At 37.3% G+C, this 17,234-nt stretch overlaps 1 protein-coding gene across 3 annotated transcripts in view; it reads left to right on the top strand.

The window, feature by feature from the left end:
• The window catches only part of LOC124556784, a 191,495-nt gene that overhangs the window by 120,938 nt on the left and 53,323 nt on the right, over window positions 1-17,234 (top strand). For all 3 annotated transcript variants that reach the window (XM_047130792.1, XM_047130794.1, XM_047130793.1), the window contains 2 exons: window positions 7,152-7,538; window positions 8,514-8,675. In XM_047130792.1, the coding sequence (XP_046986748.1) occupies window positions 7,152-7,538; window positions 8,514-8,675 (549 nt within the window). The remainder of the gene's footprint in view (window positions 1-7,151; window positions 7,539-8,513; window positions 8,676-17,234) is intronic.

Below are 17,234 nucleotides of genomic sequence, written 5' to 3' on the forward strand. Positions count from 1 at the left end.
CAAATCAGAAATTTGTAACAGACAATAAAAATGTCCATTTGCTTCAACATATGAATTAATTTATTGGTTTATGTATTGTCACACTATTTTGAAGAAACCCAGGACAATGTCAGATGGTTTCACAACCTTTCATGACTGCACAACCAGTTGTTTCAATTGTCTGACAGGTACTCGAAAGGATTGAGGTCAGTTGAATGTGCAGGCCATAAAACTAATCTTCTTGTAACTGTCTGTCTGTCATGGTAGATATCATCTAGAGTATCTCAAACAATATGACCAAAATGTGCTGGAGTTCCATTACATGCAAACCATATCTTTCCTCTTATTATAGTGACAAATTGGGAGGAGGGTTCCAAATATGTTCTTGTACACCACATCTTCAAGATGTGATGGAAGAACGTTTGGATCTACCCAACAGTGAACCAGCATTTCTGCAACAAATTAATCTTAAATTGCTGCTGATGTTCTGCTTAAATTGTATCAGATATTTTCATACGTCATGAACCTGGAGCAGAGTAATGTAAACTTAAGCAGCCTGAGTTGAGGTTTTCCTCTAAACCTGTAGTGCACTAACCATGATATATCTGATTTTTACTAATTTAAAATTTTGTTTTTGTAACCGGTAGTGCTATCAGTCACATTTGTCATTGGACGAGTTGAGGATATACATCAAATTCTGTGTTAAATGTGGAAGATCAGGAGCATGCTTTAACAAAAACTACTGAGAGAGAATTTTGTCTAACTACTGTGTACATTATTTTTCTTGCCTCTTGTCATTTTCCAAAGAAACAAGAAAAGGATGAAGGAAACTTTGTTCAAGATTGTTACTGGATTGTCATGGTAGCTTTCCATTATTTCAACAATTGACTTTTAAAACATTGTTTTGAGCAGTGGATACAGTGGTGAGATCAATATGTATCATAAAGAATGAGCTCTATACAAAATTATTCACAACTCCTGTAGTTTTTTAAAGTAAATCTAGTAGTTAATATCAGATGCTATATGTGGTTTCAGTTTCTTCAGGTAACTAAATTACTAAGTTATATTCCAGTTGCAGTTTTGTTTTATTTACACTACATAGTATTTTTATAATTTGAAGAAAGAGTTGTGTGAGATTTCTGGCGCACTACAGCCTCAAGGCTGTATGAAAGGTTTCTGCATTCAGTAAAAGCTAAATATTAATGTGCTATTTGCATAATGTGTATCACTGCAGGGGAGGGGGGGGGGGGGTTACTTTCATAGTCTCAGATGTTATTGAATTTAGCATATGTTAAAATTCAGGCATAAGTAAAAAACACTGTTTTTTTGTTTTCTCCACAAAAAAGTGCCCTGAGATACAGGCATCCAAAGATGACACTACAGACACCATTTTGAAGATGCGAATTTCGGAAAAAATTTTTAAAATGCTGTATCTCTGTAACAGTTCTAGATATTTTGTTAGAGTTTTTTTATTTGAAAAATAATTGCTTTTTGATTTCAATGGTATCCTCCATTTTTTCAAAAATGCCAATCCAGGAAAGTTAGATTTTTTCTGTTGGTTGGTACCATGTAGTACTATATTCTCTGTAAAGGAGAGCTTCTACTTTTAATTTGGACAGGTTTTATTTTTAAAAAATCATTTTTTGTAACTTTCAAGGGTAATGTATGTCTTCACTGAAGTTGTTTCTTACTAATTTCTTTGTTGCAATGTTTATTTCTATTGTCTTTGTTGCAGTTATTTCTTATCACTTTCTTTGTTGCATTTATTTCTTTTCACTTTCATTGTTGCAGATATTTCTTACACTTTGTTGTAGTTTCTTGTCAGTTTCTTTGTCATGGTTGTTCATTATTTTCACTTTCATTGTTGCAGATATGTCTTACACTTTGTTGTAGTTTCTTGTCAGTTTCTTTGTCATGTTTGTTCATAGTAAGTTTCTGTATTGTAGTCGTTCAGTGCTAATTTGTTTACTGAAGAGGCTTTTAAGAAAGCTGAGACCATCCAGTGGGTTCAGTGTTTTCGTGAGGAATTTGCCAGTGGACATAGTTGCAGTGTTTTGTGGAAAGGGCTGTTCAAAATGTTTTCTGATTGGGTCCATAGGAGAGTGGAGTGTACTGACTATTTGCACATCCATAAAAGAGTGATATTTAAGAGAAACAAAAAACCAGACTTTGTTCAGGTTGGGAATAAAGTGTTCTCATTTGAAGACTGTTTCAAATTGAAGGTGTTTCCAGTGACGACTTTTGTGTTCTAAATGTCTTGACAGAATAACAACAATGATAGTATCTGAAAAGAGTGAAGCCTCCAATGGTTCATATGATGCAGATTTTGCATCAGTAGAGGGAGAATTAAATACCCTGAATCAGTCAGCTACAGAGGTAGGTGTTAGTCTTGTTAAGAAACTGTGATCAGTGAAGTCAAGTCGTAAGCTCTATGCATCAAGAAAGCACAGAGAAATGACTAAAGTGTGGATGAATACACTACAGCAAAACTGACCAAACTCTTCACAGTAGAAATTCCATCTTCAGAAGAAAATGAACCAATGCACTCTTGCACCTCTTGCCAGGAATTTTTCACAAATATCAATTCAGCTGTTGAATATTGTGCACCCTACAATGAAAAGATGCAAGTTTTAACTGTTATTCCAGAAAAATTTTCAAAAAAAAAAAAATTTTTTTTAATCACATTCCATCAGTATCAAAGTAAATGGTAGACAAATCAAGAAATGTGAGGTCTGTAAAAGGAGTCTTTGGAAGACCAGATCCCTATTATGGTATTCTGTAGCTCAAGTTCAAATAGTGCAGTCATTTTATCTGGAAGATAAATGGGACTCTTCTCGTGAGAGTGCCAACAAGGACGACATTAGAACTGTAACAGTTGAAGGTCAAAAAGTTGTGAAAGCGAAGAGGTACATGACTCACAGTATTAAAGAAACTTTTGCAATTCATAAGAGCAACTATACAACTTATCATACTGGAAGATCACAATTTTATGCACTACTACCTAAGAGGGTAGTTCCACACCCATCTAGAGATGTCTGTTTATGTGTGTACTGCGCAAATTTTGAACTTTGTGTGGTAACTTTGAAGACCTTACTTGGTTGGGTGTGTGAAGTAATTAGTAGTCTGTGACGTAAAACGAGAGACTTGTTTGTTTCAAGAATCTGACTGCCCTGGAAAAGGAGGAATGTCTTTACAGGCACTTGGCCTGGAAGACGTAGTAGATAACTCTGCAAAAATTACATATGCGACATTGAAGGAAAATAAAGGACAGTTTCATTGATGAACCTGGTAAATGGTCAGTGAAAGTAGTAACACACCAGCATCTAAAGAAATTGCAACAACAGCACATTGCAGAAGTGAAAGGGTGTGTACAGGCTGAAGAACTATGTTTAGTGCTTCACTGTGATTTTGCTGAGAACTGGTCTGTAATTCTCCCAAAAGAAGTACAAAGGGTATCATTGAAGTAATGACCAGGTTTCAATTTTTACGTATTTTCAAAACAAGACCACAAGTGTTACAGTTATGAGTGATGGCACAGAACATGACTCAGCCCAAGATTTGCAAGCAATGCGCAAAATTCTTCAACTGCAAACAGGGGCAGAGAAGATCATTATTATTTCCGATTGTGCTCCTAGTAATTTTAAAAATCATTACCAGCTGTTTGAATAGAGTAAGTAGTTTGCAGAAACTGACTGGGTATACAGTGCTACTGGTCACAGGAAGGGGTCATGTTATGGTGTAGTGTACTGAAGCACCATACTACAAAACGTAATCTTTGCAGACCAAATACAGCTGTGATTCAGAATGCTGAGGATTTTATGAGAGTCGTGAAATCTTACACATCCACAGCCCTCATTCTTTTGTCCAAAGAGGATATTGAAGAATTGCATGAGCAGAAAAAAGAAGAATAGTCCAAACAAACTAATCCTGTAAAAGAAAGCCAAAATACACATTTTTGGACTCGAAGTGATGGGCAAATTCATATTGCACACACTTGAAAGAGCAAAATAGAAGAAATTTCATTCGTTTGACCAACACCACAGAAACAGTAAGGTAATATTCAGATTCACAATCTTTGAAGGGGGATGTTTGTGGCATGTGTGTATGACTGTGAGTTGTGGACTGCAGAGATTATTGACACCAGTTATGAGTTAAACGAAATTATAGTGAACTTTATGCTACCATTTGGACTAGCTGCTGGATATAGGTTTCCAGCTGAAGGACAGCAACAACTCCATCAGTGCTCACTTCCTGTTCACAATGTTTTGAAGTTCGTAAGTGCTCCAGTTCCTATTGGTTCAACAGGAAGGCATCACTTTATACCAAAGAAAGATACTGCCCCCCGTCGGGCGGACCATTCGCTGGGTGCTGGTCTTTCAATTTGACGCCACTCGGGCGACCTACAGTCGATGAGGATGATAGGATGATGATGAGGATAGCACAACACCCAGTTCCTGGGTGGAGAAAATCCCCAACCCAGCCAGGAGTTGAACCTGGCCCCAGAGGATTGACAGTCCGTCACGCTGACCATTCAGTTACCGGGGACGGACAAGGAAGATACTGAAGCAGTGGAACACAGAGTGCACAGAAGTTGTATAAATTGAAACCTTTAAGTCTTTGGACCTTTCACATACATTTTGGAACTATTTAAAATTCTTGAAAAATGAGTCTTTTTCTCATCTTTCAAAACTAAAATTATGTTAAATAAGGCTATGTTTTGATTTTTATGAGCCTGTTATGTGATAATGTGGTACTAAAACAGGTTTTATGTATGGCAAAAATTTCAATTGTTCATAAAAGCTGTTCAGCCTAAAAGTGGAAGCTCTCCTTTTGAGGGTATGTAGAACTATATGGCACTAACCGACAGAAAAAAATCAAAATTTTATGGATTGGCATTTTGAAAAAAAAAAAAAAATTCTTTTCATAAATTATGAAAAAAGTTCAGAATGCTATAGTAAAAGAACTTCGGCAGATAAGTCCACATGGAGGATTTCTTTGTAATCATAAAGCAGTTATGTTTCAACTGTTCCAGAGAGACAGCATTTTAAGATTTTTTCCAAAATCCACATCTTCAAAATGGTATGCGCAGTGTCATCGTTGGCGGGCTGTATCTCGGAGCAGAAATATTTTTGCAGAAAACACGTGTTCCTTACTTTGTCCTTCATTTTAACATATGCTAAATTCAATAACATCCGAGACTATGAAGGTACGATTTTTTCCTAGCCCGCCTGAATTGATACGGACTATGCCTGTTAGATTGTTCAGGCTCATAGGACCTTTCTTTCAAGGCAAGAGGTTTATTCTTATAGCCTGTTAACAACATTATGCTGCTACTTTGCAAACTTTTCTTGTGCCCATGTAAGTACAATTTCTTATTAAAGTTAGCAAATTTCTTCAGTAAGGTAATGTAGTCCATTTTAGTTGAAGAATTTCATTGGCTATTTCGGAAAACTTTCTTCATAATGTGAGCTATCTGGACAAAATAATAATAATAATAATAATAATAATAATAATAAGAGCAAAATTTTGAGTTGTTATTCCAGAGGAAAACAAAATTAAGTTAAACTTAGTGTGAGACATAATGTTTTTGTACTCAAACCCCTATTACGTTTTAAAAGTGTATGCTATGCTTAATAATTTAATAATTGCTACCAGTTTTTGTATCATAACTCGGAAAATATTGACACTATAAGTAACTCTTCAGAAAATATACAAAGTTATCTCATTGGGTGATGCATTCTATGTGGGAATTACCAGCAACAAACTGTCCATTCGCATGAATGGACACAGGCAGACAGTGTTTGTTGGTAATGAGGATCACCCTGTGGCTAAACATGCCTTGGTGCACGGCCAGCATATCTTGGCACATGTTACACCGTCTGGGTTATCTGGATACTTCCCACCAACACCAACCTATCCGAACTCCGGAGATGGGAACTTGCTCTTCAATATATCCTCTCTTCCCGTTACCCACCAGGCCTCAATCTCCGCTAATTTCAAGTTGCCGCCACTCATACCTCACCTGTCATTAAACATCATGTTTGCCTCTGCACTTCCTCCTCTACTGACATCTCTGCCCAAACTCTTTGTCTTTAAATATGTCTGCTTGTGTCTGTATATATGTGTGTGTGTGTGTGTGCACGCGAGTGTATACCCGTCCTTTTTTCCCCCTAAGGTAAGTCTTTCCGCTCCCGGGATTGGAATGACTCCTTACCCTCTCCCTTAAAACCCACTTCCTTTCGTCTTTCCCTCTCCTTCCCTCTTTCCTGATGAGGCAACAGTTTGTTGCGAAAGCTTGAATTTTGTGTGTATGTATGTGTCTATTTGTGTTTCTATCGACCTGCCAGCGCTTTCGTATGGTAAGTCACATCATCTTTGTTTTTAAATAGATTTTTCCCGCATGGAATGTTTCCCTCTATTTTTTTATATATATATATATATATATATATATATATATATATATATATTTTTTTTTTAATGGTGCCAGGAAACGACAACTATGGTAGCACATAGCAAGCAGCAAATGCCTGAGGACGACAACTAGGGAAGCTGTTGACATAGCGTGTAGAGGAAATGGGAACTTTACTGCAAACACAAAATCCTGTACATCATCTAAACCTTTGTCCCATTCTCACACAAATTTTATTCGGCGCATATGGTGTTTAATTCATTTCTACAACGAAATCCTCATTTCACTAAATTTTTTACTCTAACATTTTTGTATTTTATCTTAATACTTCTTGGTGCAAATTCATCCTATGATGACTAAAATGTAGATCCTAATCTACATCAGAGATTTTAAAATTGGCTCCACCCTGTAGAAAACTGTCACTCTCTGGTTTTCGTGGTACTGTAAAAGTTTCTTGTGGTCAAACAGAAATTTCTGCCTAACGACCCCTTAACTTCTTCCATATGAAGACACAATAAAGATAATTAAAAAAGTAACAGTTGTTCCTTTGCATCAACACTTGCCTTATTATTGTTATGGACAATGATCAATATATTATAAAACAGTCAGAGGTTTTGTGCTTAATACGGTAATAAACTTTGTATTTGCTTAGAGATAAGAGGCAGAATGCTCAGAACTAATGTGTTGCCCACAATCTGTTATTCTGCAGGTTTTATCCAAAAATAATGGCATTGTTAACTATACAATGAAAATAAATTTGTAGCTCAGACTCAGCAACAGCAGCCGCCGCCACCACCGCCGCCACCGCCACCTCCCCCGCCACCTGGACCACAGCAGCAGCAAGAACAGCAGACCACCGCATCAGACCCAGCAGTATCTTCAGCTCTGTCTCCAGCTCCAACCCCAGCTCCAGCCCCAGCCCCAGCTCCAGCAGCTTATATTCCGCTACCAGATGGAATTCCTGTACCGAGCACAGCTGCCCAAAATGTTGACACCTCCCAGCCACCTCCACTGCGAACTGCTGATATAACTGGTGTAACAGCTCCAGCTGGAGTTCCTGGGCTGCCTGCACAAATTCCTACTGCTGTTCCTCCACCCTCTGGACCTCCAGTGCCCATTGTAACACCGTTTGGGATTCCTAATGTGCCTCGTAAGTTGTCTTTTTGTCGTATCGATGTCACTGATAAAAATCGTATTCGCATTTTTGCAGATTCTTTTGTAATCTATTATTAATGAATAGTCATTTAAGTGAAAAATGCTTTTCGATATGTGTAAAAAGCACTGAGGAATATTTCACAGTAAGTTATCTTGAGAATAAAGTGGAAAATTTCAAGTGTTTGAGAGTTAAAACTGTCATTTCAACATCTGATTGATGTAAGTAGCAATTCAACTTTAATGTCCCTTAAAATGAATCACCTTATGAGCATTAATTGGGTACACAGTAAGGATAATAAGGCAATCTAATGGGTGATGTTCAGTTTACCTACTGATTTCTCTTTGATTTTGATATTTCCAAAGCCAAATTTTTGCAATATTTACTTAAAGAATTTTTTCCCCCTTCAGCTAACTGATGATGAGATAGATATGAAGATCAGCTGTCCTGATGATTTGATGTAATATTTTGTATTTCTTCAGATATTGTTTAGAGAAAAATCATCCTCCATTATTCATACTTTATGTTACTGCTGTTAATGACTGTTGACCGAGGCAAGTTTAGATATTTTAGCCCGTCTGTTTATTGAGTGTTAACGGGTATTGGTAACAAAAAACCTGTTTGCACTGTGTTCTCAATATAGTTGTGGTGCACAAAAATAATTGGTAATAAATTGTATAATTTTTTGGATGATAGAAATTGAATAATAATATGTTTAAAGACTGATAAGAGAGAATAAACCAAGATAAATCAACCTAATGGCAGAAATGTGAGTGAATTAACATAGCATTATGTTTTGCTTATGGATCTGTTGAAAATTTCCTATTGCATTTAATTAATTATATGCTATTAATACCTGTGGGGGATATACTTTTCATGTGAACTTAGATTATTCTGCTAGTTGTTTTGTAAGATTATAATGTTCACTTTTTGTAGCAGTTCTAATGTGTGATGTTTCCTCTCACAATTCAGCACCCATTAGCATGACAATGGGACATGGTATTATGCCTAGTGTGCCAATTGGAGTACCACCACCAGGTATGCAGAGTTTGCTGATGCCTGGGAATCAGATGGTCCATCACCAGCAGATGATGGGTGGGGTACCTCAACCAGTGAACTCCCCATTTACTTCAAGTGAGTGAAACAGATGTACAAAGAGGCATATAGTGCTGTCATATTGTTAGTTTGTATCATTGTAAAATTTAGAATCATAATTTGTGAGTGCTGTATAGGTACGGCATTCAGAAAATAATAGTGACATCTACAAATTTTAGGAATGGGAATTCTCGTCCAACTCTTGATGTAAACAATGACAATCTGTAGTTTGATAAATTTGTGGACAGTTTTTATATGTCTCCTCATGTTGGCATTGATGTATGTGGTTTTCTGGTGATTTAACATCAGTCATTGGTTTGAATACCATCTGAAATTTTGTTTTCCTTGCCTGTAAATTTCTAATAAAAAATAGCAGTGCAGTTTTCTAATATTCAGCAGAATATGGTGAAATTGTTCCAGAATTTGTTGAGAAATTTGTGCTGTGACATGTTTCTCAGGTTTTCTTAGTGTCTGATAGAGATCTATTTTTAGAACTGACTTGCCACTATCTGCATTTATTGTTGTAGTGATAGTATTGGTGTAATAAGTGTATTGTGTCATAGATAAATGACTAAGAGGAGGCAGTTACGTCAGTTAATATGTGTGTCTATCAATTTCACTGGTGGCAAAAGTGTTAAAAGATGTCACAGTTGGAAGCTGCATAAATGAAATGTCTATAATGTGTACATTTGGCAATTTTTATTATCACATGCCCAAACTATGCGCTCTTTATATGGATACACTTTTTCATCCCTAGAGTTCTGACCTTCAGGAAGTAAAGACACCCTAAGGATTCATCACACCTGTGAAAGTGTTTTGTGTGTTAGAGAAAATGTATTTGTTATGAACATGTTACACATGGAAAGAACCTTTGTAAGCAGTTATGCTTATACAACCAAAGATCATGTCTTGTTGTCACGCATCTTCGTTATGTAGACAATAATCATGATAAAAATAGCAGAAAGGAACAAATTACTGTGTTAATCATAAACTCAGATAAATCAAGGTAAATCATGTCTATGCATCTTGAATGTGTAGCTACTTCATTGATCGTTAAGTACTCTTCTCACTTTTTTGCTGCCTTACTTTTATGCCGCATTTGACTGAAGATATGAGATGGGCAATAGGACAGTACCATTATCTGATTAAATAGAGATATGGTGGAAAAAGATGAATTGTGTGTTGTACTGAGTTGAAGTGTTTAGCCAGAAGGGAACTTGCAATGGAAGAAAACCCAGTAAACACATAAAATAGGAGTAACACAACTAAGCACAGATACATTAAAGTGGAAATTGTCCCATAGGTAATGTATGTGCATAAGCATTTTAAAAAGTAACAAATAATATCTTTTCTACGTAACATGCAACTCCACACCAAGCCATAAAGGCTGCTCCAGAAAATATTAGGCATTGTACCTGCAAAAGTTTCAACATTTTCATTTGAATGCTGCTGATTGAAGATAAAACAAAAGAGAATAAATATTTTTTTAAATCCTTATAGCAACAGCGTTTGGTGCTTCTACAAAACCTTTAACACTTTTTTTTTTATTTTTCTTACATGGTTTTCTGAATTCAGGTTCTTCTCAACATTATTCGTCTTTTTGCATCTTTTTAGATTATTTAAAGATCTGTAGAACACTGATTATGAACCAGTAGCATATAGCCCCTGATTAGCATATTAGAGAGCCTTTTCATGGTGATTCAAAGCTGTGCAACTCATAATCGACATTTGACAATGCTACAGATAGAACTGACAAGGTATTTAAGTATAAGTAGGACCAAAAAGTGTTGATTTACGCTTACAGAAAGACTCGGTGTGGTTGAAATACATTACCAGTTTTGTCTCTGGACTGTATAGTACATACACTATAATCGGTCACTAGCATAACCAAATGAGAACTTCCACCATCTGTGGGGCGAGGAGCAGCGTGGAGAAGCTCCACCTCTTCCTCACCTGATAGAGCCCTGCAAGCTGGCGGCTCGTATGTACTTGGCAGTGTGCAAGTGAGAGTGTGAATACACTTCGCATACATTGGTGGAAGTTGCTGAAGATAGACAATAATGACAATTGCGTGAGCACATGTACATCAGCTGCGGGACGGTCACAGTGCATGAGGGTTTGTCCGCAGTCATGGGAAATTCACATGCCTCCACTCACTTACGCATAGGTTGTGATTTTGTAGTGTGCACATGCTCAGTGCACTTTGCTTAGCACCAGACTATGGCAAAATTTATACGAATACTGAAAAGAGGATATAAATTACTCTTTGTTATTTGTGAATAACAAATGTTATTCAAAACATTATTCACTTACACAAATGAAAACACTTATTCGTATCGGTGAACAAATCCAACTGCATTTATTGCTTCACTTCTTTATCATTTATTAAATGAATGTACTTCTCATTTCTTTTAAATTAGTGGTCATAAAAACTCTTACTTTGAAACACCTCATTAGAAACTTTGATTGACAGAGATTTACTGTTGTGACAATAAAGTAATACATTCTACACATGCAATGCACTTCGGAATTCATCTTTAATCATGACTTCATTGCGTGACTTTCAGCTCACGAGCTTCTTCAGCAAACATTGAGAAATCATCGATCCCGCGGTAGTTTTCATTGAATAATTTGGTATGATGCCACTTTAACTTTGCTGCTCAACTCACATTCCAAACAAAAACTTCTTTTTACATCATAATGTCACTCAGAACTCGTGACCCAATTTCTTTGACATTTCTTTGGCTATTATATGCTGGAAGTTTGTTGTAATCCTCCATTGGTCATAAATGGCAACAGAGGCGAACTACAACTATTTTGAATCACATGTAAGACTTTACTTCAAGAATTTTGTTTGGTATAGAATGGTAAAAATGTTTTTTAATTGTATCTTGACACTTTCACAGTACACAAGTTGCAAGTGCAATATTACGAACTCTTTTATGTACTTGAACTCAGTCTCTTCTGAAATTTTTGAATCTCAGAGCTCTGCGTAATTGCATAAACAGATGTTGGATCAAAAAAAACTATTCCATATTCTAACAGCAAACTTACTCAGAGTTAATCCTAAAAGACTTTGGGTGACTTTGAACTTCCAAGGGCTTTCCATAACATTTTAGGAGACATTTATTAAATGTCTGACGATGTTAATCATTAGGAACCACTGTGCCCTTGCTTGGTTCACCCATTTTGTAGCATTACAACCATGATTTGCGTAATTATACTAAGGAGACACGCTTATCTGATATTGTTAGCAATCTAAGAAAGGTTCTGAAGATGGAGAGTTATTGTTGGCTGCTTGTGTAGAGTACTTGCACCATGTGAGCAGTGGGAGGGGGAAACGTATTGGTAGATGCAGAGATAGCTGAAGGGTTCTGAGCCAGTAGTGCAAGGGCTGTAAAGTGCTTGCCAGGCTGTCTACAGCAGCCAATAAAAAAGTGACATGCATTGTAGTCTGTGTACTGGGCAACTATAGTTTCCTGGCTGTGGCAGTCACTAGCACACATCAGACTGCACAGCAGCCACATGGCTCTGTACAGGTGGTTGTGACCAGGGTGTCTAGTGCAGAACGCATGTGGGAATTTCCAGTTCCGGAGGATGTTCAATGTGTCTTCAAATTTGTAGCCATCTCTCTGGCACATAATTTTATAAAACACAGCACACACGTATTATGGAAGCTACAAATTCTTTTCGAACATCCATTGGGCGATGGAAAATTCTGCGTTCTCCATTTATTTGCCAGAGTGCCAAAAGTTCATTCTGTAAAATACTTAGTCTGAGATAATTGGTATGTAAAGGTTCTTTTATTGTTTGTTAAACTCCTTCCTCCATAAGGATGCATTCAATTTTCAGATAACCCAAATGCCTCATCTCCGAAAACAGTCTCAAGTCCTTCCACAGTTGCAGAAAAACTTGGTGTTGGTGAGTCCACATCTTCATCATCATCATCATCATCATCCTCGTCACCACCAATTTCAGTTTTTACACCAATATCAGCAACAAACAGCTCACTCATGTCCATAGTGGGTATAGAAGTAAGGACATTATCATCACACAAAATAAAATCTTCGAATGTCACAGTCTCAGGAACATGTATAACATTCCAATCTTCTTCATGGATATCGTCCTCCACAAATGATGTTGCACCACAGCCAGAATTTGCAAAGCAGTTTATGACAGTCTGCTGTGTGACTGCATTCCAGGGGGCAACAAACATACGCATGGCCTGTAAAATATTCAATTTCGTAACTTGCTTCCTCTGCAAGAATGAAATTGATTTCTGCACTAGAGCCATTCTATATTTAGCTTTAGCTGAATGGATTATGCCTAAGTCCAGTGATTGCAAGTGACTTGTGCAGTTAGTAGGAAGGTACACAACATTTATATTTCTTAAAAAATCAGGTATCTTTGGGATGAGCAGGACATCTATCTAGGATAAGTACTATCTTTCTTCCTGCTGCACCCATCTTTGAGTTAAAGATCCTCAGAAACCTTATAAAAATATCTGTCGTCATCCAGGAATTTTTGTTAAACTCATATTTGCATGGAAGTGTCTTTATGTTCTTAAAACACCTCAGAGTTTTAAATTTACCAATAATTAAAGGTGGCAACTTTTCACTTCCATCATTGTTCACTCACAATAATGCTGTCATTCTCTCTTTACTTTTTTGTCCTCCATGACATTTTTCACCCTTAATTGAAAGTGTTTTAGATGGAAGGAGGTTATAAAATACACCAGTCTCATCAGCATTAAAAATATTTTTGGAATCGTACCGTTGAATCAGATGTGGCAAAGTATAACTTTTCCAGTGCTCCACACTTTCATTGTCCACAGACGCACTTTCTCCACTTAAATTTTGGGTTGAGAGATTGTCATGTTTTTTTTAAAGCGATCTAGCCAGCCATTAGATGCACTGAAGTTCTCATGTCCCATCCTCAGTGCAATTTCTCGCCTTCTCACGCAACACATTGGCAGCTATGGGAATGTTTGCGGCTCTTATTCCCTGAAACCAGTCTAAAAGAGCAGTTTCTACGGCTTTGAAAGACGACTCACAAATATTCTTCCTTTTTGATGAACATGAACCGTGTGCTTCTAAATTTAATAAAGCCTCCTTATTTTTTATTATTCTGCACTAAGATGATGGTGGCAAATCGTACTTCTTTGCAACATCGCATAATTTCATACAGGTATTGCGATTCTCTTCAAAATCCCGAATAATTGTTAGCTTCTGCTGTATTGTCAGTTTTCTTCGTTTGCTGGCCATATTACACATACAAAAACACTATTGTAAGTAGACTACACAACTACCGTATACACTTAATGCTTTCACTTTATAGCGTCAGACACGTCAGCTGGAGCGCAGTAGTGCGGAAGAATTGTGTTTTCAAATCTCGATAACTTCACAGCTATCGATATGAGACCAATATCAGAACGCTAACGCGGACATTGATTTTAAGAATGCAAATGATCAAAGCCTAACGTTACGGTTTAATGTCCGAAAACAAGAAATGCAGCTGCAGACCATATTTTAATATGCGAATTGTAACACACTTATTCCTTAAAAGCGGGATTTAAAAGAAAGTGCAGTTTGTTAAAACTGAATTTCAGGAACACTGTTTTTATGGCGTTATCACCGGGACCAACAAAAGTATTCCTTAAAAGCGGGATTTCCTTAAAAGCAGGTTCGTTAATACGGGGTTTTACTGTAGTTAATTTGCTCAATTTACTCATGAAAGCATATGGTGTTGCTAGATTGAAGTTTCTTTTGTTAATTATAAACAAAGTTGACAATTATAGTCTATTGTCACACTCCTCAACATAATTATTTTGGATTTATTCTGTTCAAAAGTCCAATGTGATTTTAGCAGCTGACTGAAAGCTCGCTAGCTATTATTTCATGGAAATATACAGTTCCATAGCTGAAACAATAACATTCAATATTTGGTTATCACTTAATTTTCATGGTACTGTTGTAACACTTGGTGAATCCCAGGTGTACAGCACACACCTTCTCTATATAAAACATGGAAAATTGACAGCTTAAAAGAAACTCTAATTCTAAACACATTTGATTACTTACCAGGCCCATTAATGCTACTACGCTGTGTCAAAGCTGTATAGGTAGAGGCTTTGGTTCCTTAGCCCCATGGTAGGGCCATGCAGCTGTTGCCTGTCACTCCATCAGTGAGCACAACGTGTTACCCAATGAGTGAACTGCCAGCCACATAATTTTGCATGCTCGTGTGCAGGGATTGATGTAAATGAAAGCTGCTCATACAGATTTGCCATTCAGATGCAGCGCTCTACTGATGGGCAGCCAGCATACATCTGTGTTCTCTGTTTCTGCGAAAGCAGAACTGTCACATGGTCAGTGGTCACCAATCCCCCCTGCTATTGTGTGTGCCGTGCTTGAACCTCATGGTTGGCCATTATTAAGAAAAGAAAATGACACACAACCCAAATCAAAACAGTGTGTGTGTAGCATTTGGTAATGAACTACCGGGTTGCTGAGGTTTGCAGCATTGTAAATGAAGTAGTTCAGGCCCAACCTATTCTGGAATCTTACACAACCACAATTCAAAATATCCCCACCTAAAACTGGCACATTGAAGTGCCTGCTTAAATACCAGGTTTAGCCAGCAGCTAGATGTATGTGTTTGTTTCTTCTAAAATGCTAAATTTCATGGAATTGATGTGGCAGCAGTTTATAACTTAAACAGGTGCACTGATATGTCCTTGCTTTCGTGTACAAGTGCCCTCTTTATTTTGCAAATGTGTTCATACTCTTTCCTAATTGAGCTTTGCCAAAAGTTGTGAGATACCAGTAACTGAAAATTTGTTCCTTTTTTATATTTGCGTTCTGAAAATAAATCTGTTTCAAAGTATCTCTGATAAAATAGTTCCTCAGTACGATTTGCTGTGAATTAGTATTTATTAGGTAATTTAGCATTTTTTTTATTTTGAGGTAGAATTCTTATCTATATTTGTATTTACTACAAACAGATTTTCCAGGTCTCTACCAATGATTGACTGATAGATGAGCTACGCAGAAAAATGTTTGTACGTCTATTTGAGCAACTGAGTTGGTATTTTGGGAAGCAACACAAATGATGGTGTGATACATAACAAATCAAACTGTAGCATCATTTTTAGGCTTCAGTTCATTTTTACAACGGCTTGTTGGGTTCCTATGATCACTGTGGGAAGTCACAAGAAGTTGATTGTGAATGTATTACACCACATATCTACATCTATGGTGCATGACGGAGGGTTACGCGTGCCATTACTGGTCATTTCCATTCCTGTTCCAATTGCAGATTGAGCAAGGGAAAAGTGACGTTCTGTAAACCTCTGTGTGAGCCCTAATTTCTTATGTCTTTATCTTTGTGATTCTCACGCAAAATGTACATTGGAGGGCAGTAGAATCAATCTGCAGTTGACCTCAACTGCCGATTCTCTAAATTTTCACAATAGTGCCTCTCAACAAGAGCTTCATCGTCCCTCCAGGGATTCCCATTTTAGTTGATGAGGCCTTTCTGTGATACTTGGATGCTGATCAAACCTACCGCTAACAAATCTAGCAGCACGCTTCTGAAATACTTCGATGTCTTCCTTTAATCCAAACTTGTGGGGATCCCAACCCATTGAGCAGTACTCAAGAACGGGTTGCACTAGTGTTCTATAGGCTGTCTCCTTTATGGATGAGCTACAGTTTCCCAAAATTCTCCCAACAAAACGAAGTTGAGCATTCACCTTCTCTGCTACCAACCTAACGTGCTCATTCAATTTCATATTGCTTTGCAACAGTAAACCTAGATATTTAATTGATGTGACAGTGTCAAACTGCACACTACTAATGCTGTAATCGAACATTATAGGGTGTTTTTCCTATTTATCCACATGAGCAAGCTGCCGTTCATCGCACCAACTATAAATTTTGTCTCATTCATCTTGTTTCCTCCTACAGTCACTTAATGATGACACCCTCCTGCACACCACAGCGTCATCAGCAGACAATTGTAAATTGCTGTTCATCCTGTCCAGCAGATAATTTATTTATATAGAGAATGAGAGTGATCCTATCACTCTTCCCTGCGGCATTCCTAACAACACCCTTGGCTCTGATGAGCACTTGCTGTTGAGGAAAATATACTATTACTTGAAAAGTCTTTGAGCCACTCTCGTGTCTGGCAACCTAATCTGTATTCTTGGACCTTTGTCAATAGTCTGCAGTGGGGCACCGTGTCACTCACTTTCCAGAAATCTAAGAATATGGAATCTACCTGTTGCCCTCCATCAATAGTTTGTTGAATATCATGTGATAAAAGGGTAAGCTGAGTTTCTCACGAGCAATACTGTCTATATCTGTGCTGATTTGTGAACAGAAGATTTACTTTCTCAAGGAATTTTGTAATAATTGAACTCGGTATGTGTTCAAGAATTCTGTTAAGGGTATTGGTCTGTCATTATGTAGGTCTATTCTTTTACCTTTCTTTATAACAGGAGTCATTTGCACTTTTTTTATCCCGCTGCATGGGACTTTGCTCTGGGCAAGAGATTCGTAATAAAAGCAAGCTAAGTAAAGGGCCAGTGCTGTA

Source organism: Schistocerca americana, chromosome X (assembly GCF_021461395.2).
Source record: "Schistocerca americana isolate TAMUIC-IGC-003095 chromosome X, iqSchAmer2.1, whole genome shotgun sequence".
In the NCBI taxonomy this organism is placed as follows: domain Eukaryota; kingdom Metazoa; phylum Arthropoda; class Insecta; order Orthoptera; family Acrididae; genus Schistocerca; species Schistocerca americana.